The 12,178-nt window shown below is 43.4% G+C and overlaps 1 protein-coding gene across 2 annotated transcripts in view; it reads right to left on the reverse strand.

Moving 5' to 3' along the window:
* Positions 1 to 8,501, reverse strand: part of EHD4 (EH domain containing 4) — a 31,867-nt gene extending 23,366 nt beyond the window's left edge. The window contains exons 1-2 of one of the 2 annotated variants that reach the window (XM_075425081.1): positions 8,258 to 8,501; positions 916 to 1,092 (exon numbers count right to left, since the gene is read on the reverse strand). In XM_075425081.1, coding sequence (XP_075281196.1) covers positions 916 to 1,092; positions 8,258 to 8,493 — 413 coding nt within the window. In that variant the 5' untranslated portion in view covers positions 8,494 to 8,501. Of the gene's footprint in view, positions 1 to 915; positions 1,093 to 7,741; positions 7,996 to 8,257 lie in introns of those variants that run through there. The other variant, XM_075425082.1, reaches the window with a different exon arrangement.
* Between the last annotated feature and the right edge of the window lie 3,677 nt (positions 8,502 to 12,178).

Below are 12,178 nucleotides of genomic sequence, written 5' to 3' on the forward strand. Positions count from 1 at the left end.
AGACAAGACCGTACATAACGAACGTCTAACACATATGCCAGTGTTTATCAGCCAAACAGGAAAATTTATTGTTAAAAGAGCACCAATTTAGATTAATTGGCTTGCAAAGCCAGGCCTCTATATCAAGCTACCATCAAATACAGGAAGAAAACAAGCGGATTGCTCACACAATGTGAACAAAGTTATTTAGCTGGAAATATTTAGCCTGCTATTTAAGTTACCTACAGCAATATTCACAGCCCCTGAACAGCTTCCCTTTTTTGCAAATACACAGCAGCCATCCAGAAGCTCATGCTATCATCCTGGTCTCTGGGACTGTGTGAAGACCAGGCAGTCAAAACAAAACACCTAACCTTGAATACGTATTTATCTAGAAGGCACATTCAAATATTCTCCATTCTTGCAGACCTTTTTACATATCCCAACAATTCACAATTTTAAAGAGCTATACCAAGACCGCTGGTGATACCAGTGGAAAGGAACAACACAGAATCAAAGGGAAAATATTTCTTCCTTTGTTTGGATAGTAGTTTTTAATAACAGTATTAATCTATCAGTTTTATTGAGCAGGAGTACCCAAACTGATCTTGAGTTCCAGCTGGCATAATACCTTACAAAGAAGTCAGCTGTCAGGTGGAACATTTCAGCAGTTTTCTGTGACGTGGTTTTAACAAAGATTTTCTGTTCAGATAACTGAATGTATCTATGCTAGTGCCAGCCTACCTAGTACTGCTTTTTTGTTTTTTTAATTCACTTGAACTGCCATCGCTCCTGCTTGTATTTGAGTATTTATTCCATGCTGTTCAAAACAAATACAGCAGAAAAAAAAATAGTTAAAAACATTGATGCTTGAAGATGGTATCAAGTAGAAATTTCAACATAAAAATCAAAAGACAGCAAGCAAACAGATCTCACCTGTTCAAGAAAACATTTCCAAAGCGACTGAGTTTGCGGAATGGCTTCTTAGGATCAACAACCAGGGCATTTCCAGGAATACTTCCTTCTGAATCTCCATACATCACAGCAATAAAAGAATCCGTGGTAGGCTCCGGACCTATCCGCATGCCTGGAAAGTCTTGTTCGAGCAGGTATCTAGAGATGGAGAATACATGAAATAACAGAATGAATGACTGGGAACCATGGCAAAAGCAAATATCTATAATCCGCTTGAAAAAAATCCCAAGGACATACACACGCTACATTAATAAAATTACATTTTTTTTTGATGCATTTCATTATTTCCATTAACGGGGGGGGGGGGGGGGGGGGGGGGAATTGAATTCCAGCTTTTCACAACAACCAGGTAAAAAAATTAAGTAAATCCCTTCACATAAACAGGGTGGGAAGTATGCCTTCAACTGCAGGACCTGAACCATTGAAGTGGATGCTTCTACCAATGATTCCAGTGATGTAGGTTACACAAGACCTTGATGCTTTTCTGTGTGTTTTCAAGTCTATACAAGTGCTGCTGGTACTAAAAGGGAGCAGTCTGACACAGCACAAGAGCAGAATCAGTTTGCTGACAGATCTAACCCTTCAATGAACTCAGTATGATTTTACTCACTTTAACTCACCTTACCACCGGTTGAGATAACACAGTTATGAGGCAATATAGTTACATCTGCTTGGGAGTGAGGAAAGGACTTTTTTCTTTTGACCCACATATCAAAAAGTAATTCTTAACTGGGTCAGACCTGTGGAACTCAAGGCCTAACAGCACCATGCTTCCAAAAGGCACCAAGTCAGGCAGCACTGTGCAAAGAGAAACCATCTTGAATCTCCCTTTGAGTAGTCCACTGCGAGACGCAGACAGCACAAACTTAACGGACCAAGGCTGATACACCAAGTCTTGCCTTCTCAAACAACAAGGTCTCAAACAAAGGGCACGGGTATTTAAATGCTAAAATTTAATGGAACCGGAGCCTGTATTTACAGAAAAAGTGTGCCTGCATCCCTTCCTGGATGGCCTGTGAAAAGCAAGAGAAGCCCCAAGCCTATTGAGCAAGCCTCCAGCTTACACCATTCCTCCCACCTACACTATGTCAACTGCCACTTTTCAAAACCAGAAGCTTAACTTTAAAGCATGAGTGCTATTCTTGTCATTCACAACAACGGCACCATCTTGAAAATGTTCACCTCAAGACTAAAGCAAAATTGTTTTCAAGTATGCTGTAATGTGACATTACATGAGCATTAAAATTATCCAATCAACTCAAGTTGTCTCGTATTTTTTCATTCCACGGGTTCCATACCACCCTAAAGTTCTTAAAAAAACACCAAACCCAATTTTAACCAACTACAGTTGCACTTTTTACATAATCAAAGCTGGATACAAATGAGAATTCTTCAGGCACAAGTAATAGTCCTACATTCAATGACAGCACCAATTAGGTTTGAGTACATCTATATTAACATCAGTCTTTGAATAACAGGTTTGTTCTGGCTCTTAATCCAACAGCAGTATACCTGCTCTTGCTATCATTTCATAAACCAATACTGATCTGAGAGGACTTGCACGCTGCAAAAAACGTTCTATAAAGTGTCTGTACTTGCTGAACAATCTGTTTGTCATTAAATTCAATACCCAAACATCACAGACTTCATAGATAGTGCACACAAACTGAATTTAAGGAACTAAATATTTACTACACGTCAAAGATCTTTTTCCACTAGCCTTAGCAAACTGGCTCAAATCAGCTCAACCTATGAGATTTCCCGCAGCTTTTTGCTTCCAAACAAATAAAAAAAAAGTACCAATGCTAAAAATTGTGGAAAAGGAGGAACATAAGAACAATCATGCCAGAACATGCCAAAGTCAATTGTTCTACTTCTTGAATAAGCTTTACCTAATGCACAGAACAGGGAAATACTAACCTGTCTCCAAAAGGCAAAAAAACAACACTTAAACCTCTCTGCACATGCAGGAGTGTACAATGCAGCAGATCCTTCATCGTATGAAGCAGACCACTTAACAAAATGAAGACAAAACTCATTTGATGGCTCAGCAGTTGAATCCTTTATGCATGGAAACCCAGGACTTTCAAGTGTTGTAGCAAACAGCTAAACACCTGAAACGTAAAAGCGTGTTCCTCACTCCTCACGGAAAACCACTGCAGACTAGAGCCCTCTAGAATGGGATGCAAAGGCTAACTCACAAGAGCCACTACAATTTTCCAGACTGGACTTCTCCACAGCATTGATTTTGAAAGATCAATTATACTTTTATCTTCTAAAATAACTTGCCATGATAAAATGTTCTACTCCAAAGTTTCTCAATTCTGTTCTTCCTCATTGCCCTTCTTTTAAAAGGGAAAGGATCTCTGTGAGACTTGTAACTAAGCTCTTCTCTTGATATGAATTGTCATTCCCAGATTTCTGCTGACAGAAGCAGCAATTCATAAGGTGGCAACACATACGACAAGAAGCTCCCAGAGCAGCACTAGAGAACATTGTACTGAATCAAATGCACACGAGAAGTCCCAGAAAATTACATGATGGGATCTGAATGCAGGATAACACACCTCCAGGGTAACAGGATAATTGCTATCTATCATAAGCTCATGAGCCTGCCAGGCATGGTTATGGACATTCAGTGGTGGTGGTCTGTTAGATGACTAAAAAAAAAAATTATCTCATGGCCTGCTCATGGAGTTGCTGCACAGGTAACACTAGCAGGATTTACAAAGAGTTGGCGGTGTGGAGAAGTGGAGCAACTTTCAGGATTTCCAACATCTGCATTTTCAGCTAAGAACTCAAACAATGCAAATTCAGGCTAGCTGCTTACTGAAATGACTAAACAAGAATAAAGTGCTACTGAACTGCAATGATACTTCCAAGTTAACATCACAGATGCAACTTTTAAGACCAGGCTTTTTTAGTGTTAACAATCCAGGAAGGCAAGATCTCCTTCCAAATACCTAGTCCCACCCAACGGTCACAGTGCTGAGCCTTCAACAGGCACAGGAAACACCTTGCAAGGCAGGTATTTTCCATTAAGACTGGCTTGCAGTTGCGCATCAAGAGGCAGTACAGACTAAAATAAACCCTAGTTCTTGACCGCTGGCTGTACAAGCTATATCACGCTTCCTCTCAGCATGAAAATATGAGTTTTACTTAGCCACACAAAAGGGATTAGCAGTCTTCTGTAAACTGAAAAGCTGCAAATGGTTTTGCACAGTATGCTACATCAACACAGGAAAATACCTGGATTTTCAGCATCCACAACTGCATGTCCTTCTCAGGAATTTTCAACAGAGAGGGAGTTCAAGAAAGTTCACAGGAAGAATACTTAAAAATAGCAAACATCCCCAAGACAGTCTAGATCAAACAACAGACATCCTGTTGTCTCTTTTCCTTTTGTTTTTACCTGGGTTATAACCTTTCCACTTTGCCAATAAACATTCATCTATGTTCCTTTGCAAGATCTATAGCCAGACTGTGGGAAACTGGCTTATGAAGTTCCAGACATAGCAAAGATTACTCACAGTTGCGGATACTGATAATAATCTGAAGTCTAAATGCTTTAGCTAAGCCACACAAATGCATGAACACAGGTGAGCTGGACAGAGCAGCACTGGGCAGGGATACCACGTGAATCGTGGGGAGACAAATTCAAGTCTCCTTTCCTAAGGCTGCTCACCTCCGTACTACATACTGCACCAAATCCTCTGCATTTTTTTTAAACACAACAAAACTAGCGGATGTTTGCTTTAGTTTAAGAATTCTGCTCCAAGTGACTCCAACAAAACTCTCATGTAGAGCTAGTAAAGGAGAAGTTCCAGCTTTCACCTGAAGAAATTAAGCAGGACCTTTTTCCCTCAGAAGAAATAGATGCAGCCCATTCTTGCCATACAAGCAATTGCACGCTACTTGCAGACTCCAGATATTACGCAGACTAAAGGGTGCTTTCACAAAACCCAGCTCTGGTTGAGTTAAGTAGAAGGAAGTTTACCATTTTAGCCTCTGAGTAATACCTGTGAGCAACGCAAAAGCACAGCCTGGCAAGCTGAGGAATTTACTTCTGGTTTTCCTCATCTCAGTAAGTTCTTTCAAAAAAAAGTCAGTCTCTTACACTTTTAAAATAGGAAAACTGTTAACAAGTTAAACATTCTTAGACTAGAAGTTTAATTCATTGTTAGAAGGAAAGAAAAAGGTCAGCAACTACAAACCCGCACTGACCAGCTCCTATCTCTTTCATACACTACAGTTCTCCTCTCCTGTCCCCTCTTTCCCCACTTCTTTCTCTAAAGCAGCCAGGAGAAATCGAGAGAATTACAGAAGCTGCAAGGCCAAACAGCTCACATGCAAGATAAGCATTTGGCTCTCACCCATCCTCCCACCCCATTAAAAACAATCAGACAAGTATTAACATTCGGGCCTGGATATATTTGTTCGAATTGTCAGCAGCATCAGACGGTTAAATAAAACAGTATCACCACGCTACACTGTAAGCCAGCAAACTGGCTGGCTTCACTGCATTGTTCCAAGTGCAAAGAGGATAAACAGCATCAAGTGAAAAAAACAGAAAAGCTGTTAGAAACCCGGAAGCATTTGTTCACGTATCTTAATCCCCAGGGACATTCAGTCATTGCGAGACCAGTGTTTTCCATGCAGACTTAGTGGAAGGAACTGGGTGGATGTGGATGTGTCAGAGGTATGAAAATGTGAAGTTCTCACGATAATGTCCCAATCAAAGTAAATCCCAAATGAGTATCTGTCAGCTAAACAGAATTGTCATGTACACACATAAACCTAACAGTAAACACTTAAGGAGATCTAGTATGCCCTCCTGACTACACAATGGAGAAATATGGAACAAAAAGCTGTTTTAATTTAAAATAATGTTTGCTTGTTAAAAGGCTAGCAGGGAAAAAAACACAGTCCAACTTCATTTTAAGAAAAACTATCTACAATAAACCTGGAACTATAACAATTTTGAGAGTGTATGACATTTTTCCATAGGAAATTCAGCCTATCAGAGGGGAAATTTATTTGTGGCTGACCTGAACACTACAGTATTTACCCACGTCGTCTTCTTAGTCTTGCCTTCAGCATACAAGCACTTCACTTTTTTGCTTTTCTTTTCTCCTCTAAATTGGATTTTGAGTAACAGTCACTGTGATACCATTGTCTAAGTTGCTGCCCATCTTGAATGGAGCAATTTCTCATGCCAATTCAGTCAATTATTACCTATTCTTTAGCAAACACTGATGTAATGAATGTTCATCATGGTGAGGTCAGACTGTTAGAAGCAGTAACAGCTGTTCTATTACTGACTGGGGCTCAACTGTCAATTCCTGTCTTCTCCAATACCTAGCAAGGGATTAAACCACTCTGCAATCTACCTAAAATGGGGACAGGAGAAAGGGGTAAGTGGGTGAAAAGAAGGGCACATCACAGTAGAAGCCATTTCCTCCACAGAGTCAGGTATTTTTAAAAAATGCACGAGAAAACATCTTTGAAAACTTTCTCTCTGTCAAATTTGTCTGGTCATCTTTGCCCAGCCATGACCAATGCTAAAAAAGCTGGAAAGAGCTGGAATAAATTATACTTTATTTTCTCATTCAGACTGTACATTAATACCAATAAACCCTGTTGCTCAGTATTTTATGGTTAAGGTGACAAGTTCCTCACAAAGCAACAGTACCAAGAACACATCTAAGCACTGCAAGGAATAGCAACGTTTCGAATCGCAATATTGACTTGCACTCCAGTCAAATATGGGCATCTGTCAAGGACAGAGAAGTTGAATGTCCATAAATCAAGAACGTTGTGTTCTCATCCACGACAGAAAGTTTCCTATGAATTGCAAATGACACAGCAACTCAGCTGACAGGCAGAACAGGTTCCGGTACGTACCGATCTGGGGCCGCGTTACGCATGCTCTCAGCGTCCCCTGTCCATACGCCAGGTAACAACAGTTCTGTGGATATATCTACAGACTAACAAAGCAACTGTCATTTTAAAGAACAAAATGAATCAGCACGGCTAGAGAAGTGGTAGGAAAACCCAAATCACCTTCCCCACAAACATACACCCTCTTGTGACTACCTTTATGGATCCTGAAACTAAGATTGTCTGCTTTTCATTATAGCCCTATTTTTGTTTTCGAAATACTACTCTGAGCAAAACCACTTTAAGTGTTTGCAGGAGTTCAGTAATAATCAGTAAAGAACCAAGTTCAACTTCAAGCTTCCAATTAGCTAGTTGTAAAACCAGAAAAGAAATATGATTAGCTCTGCAAACATCTGTAAAGCTCTCAGGTGAGTAAAGGTAAACATCGCTCTTTTGCACTGTAAAAAGAAAACAGTGTTATGGCACGGCTGCCTGCAACCTTTGGAACCGAAAGAGGAACATTTGTAAAATTTACATAAGGACTATAATGAATTTCAGATACAATAAAAATTCGATCCAAGTGACCACTTGGTGTCTTTTACTGAGTTTTGTATAACTTTACACTGATTTGTAAGGGGCCTGTAAGAGGCAAATGCACTCAAATATATGAAAAATATTCACAAGGTCATAATAACCAAGGCGCACTTCAGCTTCCTAAAATCAGTGACTAACAAGCAATAGGAAAGCCAGGAAAGACAAAACGCTGCAACGGCGGCGGCACTGTCCAGCTGCCTTATTAGTGATATGGTTTGTTCATTGCGACTGACTGAGAGTTTGGGGAAAAAAAACGCACCTTCAGGACACCGTGTGTTTTTTGCCCAAAACCGCTGTCACGCTTCTCTCTTACCTCCACATCCAATCCACGCCTTACACTACTCTTGGGAAAGCGGGAGGAGATTAAGGTTAAACGGTCTGCGATAGCCGAAGCCCCGACGCCGCTTCACCGCGAAGTGCCTGTTTTCCCTTTGAAACAACTTCAGTGATTAGAAATAATAATAAAAAAAGCTAAGAGGAAGTGGACACGGAGGCTACACTTTCTCAGCAGAAGATGAAATCGAGATGCTGTTTTTCGGCAGGAAGTTGGCGGAAGAGTTACCGAGCGCGTAACGGTCTCGGGAGCGGCTCCCACCCCCGACGCGGCGCGGAGCCTCCTCGGCAGGGGCACCGGCCGCGCCCCCGCTGCCCCCGCCAGCCGGCCCCGCTGTGGAGCCGCCATCACCGGGCCGGGCGCTGCCCCGCACGGCAGAGCTGGCGTTACGGCACGGCAGGAGCTGAGCGGGGGTCGCCGGGCGGGCGGGGCCGGGCCGGGCCGGGCCCCGGCGGCCTCGGGCGGGAGAACCGCGCGGCACCGGGGGTCGCCTACCGGATGAAGGTGGTCTTGCCGGTGCTGTACTGGCCCACCAGCAGCACCATGGGCTTGTTCTCGAAGTCGGCCTCCTCCAGGGCGGGCGAGTGGAAGTCATGGAAGCGGTAGTGCTCCTCCAGCGGCAGCAGCTTGCGGAGGTAGAGGTCCCGCAGCCCCCCCGTCACCGTCCGCACCACATCGCCGCCGCCGCCGCGCTCCCGCCCGCCGCCCTGCTTCCCCAGCCAGGTGAACATCCCGCCGCCCGAGCCGCCGCCGCCGCCGCCTCGCCGCGCAGGCAGCCGCGGGGCGGGCGCGCAGACCCGGCCCCGGCCTCGGGCCCGGCCTCGGGGCGGCGCCAGCAGCGGGGCCGCGCGGGGCCGGGCGGCGCCCGTTTCGCGGGGGTTGTCGCCGCGGGGCCGGGTGGCTGCGGACGTGTGTTGTGAGGGGGATGTTGCTGTGTTTTTTTTTCCGAATCGGATGAAAAATTTTACTTATTTTGGCCACCGATCCGCCGCGGGAGGTTGTCTGCACCCGCTGCGCCTCCGCGGTAGAATTTCAGCGCCTTGAAGTGAAATCCGGAAGAAACGCTTTGACAGCTCGATCTGAAGAGAGAATCGCCCAAATGCTTGTCGTGTTTTTCTGGTGATGGCTGCCGTCTTGGGACGCCGGAGAAGTGTGTGACTAAGCGCCGCGGGGGTTAGCTACCACATTAGGCAACTATTTTAAACACAGTGAACATTCCTAGTATAACGTTGGAATTTCGCTGTGGGACGTGCGTAGGAGATACGGCCGCTAGTTTTAACACAGAACGGTAGGGGAGGGAAGGGACCTCTGTGGGTCATCTAGTCCAACCCCCCTGCCGAAGCAGGGTCACCTACAGCAGGCTGCACAGGACCTTGTCCAGGCGGGTCTTGAGTATCTCCGGAGAAGGAGACTCCACAACCTCCCTGGGCAGCCTGTTCCAGTGCTCCGTCACCCTCAGAGGGAAGAAGTTCTTCCTTATGTTCAGATGGAACGTCCTATGCTTCAGTATGTGCCCATTGCCCCTTGTCCTGTCGCTGGGCACTACTGAAAAGAGTCTGGCCCCGTCCTCCTGACACCCACCCTTGAGATATAAGCATTTATGAGATCCCCTCCCAGCCTTCTCCAGGCTAAACAAGCCCAGCTCCCTCAGCCTTTCCTCATAGGAGAGATGCTCCAGCCCACCGATCATCTTCATAGCCCTCCTCTGGACTCTGGACGTCCAGATATTGTATTAAGCCATGTGGGAGAAACACCTTTTCCATTGATTTTACAAGAGATTTTGATGGAATACACAATAACACATTCACTAAAACACTGAAGGAATCAGAAAATAAATATTTTGTTTCTCTGACATAAAAGTTTGTGCTCACTCACTACTTAGAAAAAAAAAATCTTGGGCTCTCAGTTAAAAACTAAGGAGGAGGGCAATTCTTTTGCTAAAATCTGTGTGTAAACATTATCTTTTGTGTTACACACTTATGACCTTGGGTTCTCTGCAACATCCTTAGCATTTAAATCTTTTTGCTGGTCCAGCACATCTACTGATTCACATATTTAGCTATGTACCTTTCTTCTCTCTAATTTCCATCTCAAATACTATCTTTTCTCTATATGCTCCAGCTCTTTTCTGAATACATCAGCAGGCTTAGATGTGCCATTTCCATCTCCCTCCTCACCATGCTGTTCCTCAAAGAACAGATGTTAGGCTTTAATAATGCTCATTTCTGAACATTTAACCACGCTGCCTTTTCTTGGTTCCTTGCTTCACATTTTATTTAGGGCTGTGCATGTGTTTTGCAACTCTTTTGTTGCAATTTCCATGCTGAGTCTAAAGATTTTATACCGTTTCATGTAGGGTCTTGCTGACTGGCTTCCTCATTTTTTTAAATCCCCTTGTTATAAATTGGTTTTGCATTCCTCTCATTTTCATGACTTTTCTCCATAGGTTAATCCATAGGTAATTAACTTATGCTTGCAGTTACATCTTCTCCTTGTTACTTCAGTAATTTCTTTAAAATTACTGTTGTATTACCACATTTTTAGGAGTTCTGACTACTCCTGATCATTTATTATCTGAAAAAATAACTGAGCTGTGGAAAAGGTAAGTACTGCAGTCTGGCTTGAGATCGCTTTCCCACTCATATTTGGTGCGTTGCATATTTAGTGACGGGAGAACATCACAGAAAGAAGGCAGGTACAGTCTCAGACTGTCCTCCCAGTTCCCCTGGGAACTGATGATTCCGTGCAGGACTGAGGCAGATGTGGAGCCTTTGTAGTTTTTAGTCCTTAAAAATTTTCCTGTGAATGCACGAATCAGTTTTTCTGAACTCATAAATTTTTGTCAACAACGACATCCAGGGTGAAAGAGGTCTGCAACTTAATTACATGTGTGCAGAACTGCCTTGCTTTGCTAGCTTTGAACCTGCTGCTTGCTAGTTTTGCCTGATCTCCTCCAGGTCTTGTGTGAGAAGAGAGGTCACTCCCTGTTCATCTGCCACAGGGTGCTCCAGGTTTCATAGATCTCCCTGTTCTCTGCCTTTCACTCCTGTTGTCTTTTTTCTAGGTTGCAGATTCCTTATCTGTTTGCCCGTTGTGTGGAAGCTGTTCCACCTCTTTGATCAGCCCTGCCATTTTCCCCTGTATTCTTGTGGAGTATAGAGAACTCACAGACACTGAATGATTATTTCATGTTTGCTTTTTGAAATGGGGTAAAGTGTTCATTGTTCTCCGTGACCCTTCGTGGCTGCTAGAGAGCTGCAGGAAGGGCAGGGAAGTGTTTGCACTCACACACCTCATTCTGCTCCGCTCCAGACTTCCTGCCTAAGTGCTTCCTGCTGTCAGTTGGATAATTTTTGCCCTTCAGACAATAAAGCTCTAACTTTATACGGGAACCTGGGAGTGCTTCCAAATTCCCAGGTCTGGCTGTGCCCTCTGGCTACATCCCATCCCGTGTTGCAATGAGATCCAGCATGCGTCAGCATGACTGCCATCTTTGCTCTCTCGTTTCCATGGGAGGTAAACCCTGGGCATGTAGCCTGTACAGGAGCTGTACGGGCTCCGGTAGTATGCACCACAGGCAGGCATTCACTGACTTAAGTGGTAAACAAGAGGATTATGTCTCTGTGCACCACCTAGGAGGTGACCCTGGACCTTGAGGGCAAAGGGATCTCTAAGGCTTCCATTTTTGGCCCACAATAACAGAATCTCTTGACAAAAGATGCTACAGCAGAACTGTGGAGCAGGGAAACCTGTAGGAAACATGGGCTTGTAGATACAAGGTGTCTAATAAATAAATCAGTAGCATTGAATAAAAGTTAATTTAGAAAAAGAATAAATGGAGACCTGGGATTCTATCTGTCAAAAAACCAGACTGCTTACTTGAAAGGAGCCACGTCAATGTGATGACCAAAGGTCAGAAAGTTGAAGGTTGGTATTCTGTTAACTTCAGTTGCAATACTCTACAGCAAGTTGAAAATCACATTTGGGTGAGTAATATTAGGTATACAATTTTAGATCTGCTTTGCCTGTTTCTTGTGTCTTTTCAGATGTAATATTCTCAAAAACTTTAAAGCTTTAAACCTTTGTTATGTATCAATAAAATTTAAATCCATCTTAATAAAATAAATTAGCATGAGTTCATGCTTGTAGAGATGGGTCTTAAATGTAATCCTAAACTCAAGAGGTCCCAGGATCCTGGGGCCGTTGACATCTAGGTCTGGAGCAGGCATGATTTCTTCAATAATTTTTCAGAAGCTGTGAAAGAAGTCAGCATGTTGTCTTTAATCATCTCGCTAGTAGAAGAAGCACCACCTAAAAGAAATGGCTTTGACACACATTTGCTGTGAAAAATGTTGATTTGCTGTAACTCTGATTGTAAAAAAAGTGTTTTATTATATAAAGTTTAATATTTATTTA

This window comes from Opisthocomus hoazin, chromosome 7 (assembly GCF_030867145.1).
Source record: "Opisthocomus hoazin isolate bOpiHoa1 chromosome 7, bOpiHoa1.hap1, whole genome shotgun sequence".
NCBI classification, from domain to species: Eukaryota; Metazoa; Chordata; class Aves; order Opisthocomiformes; family Opisthocomidae; genus Opisthocomus; species Opisthocomus hoazin.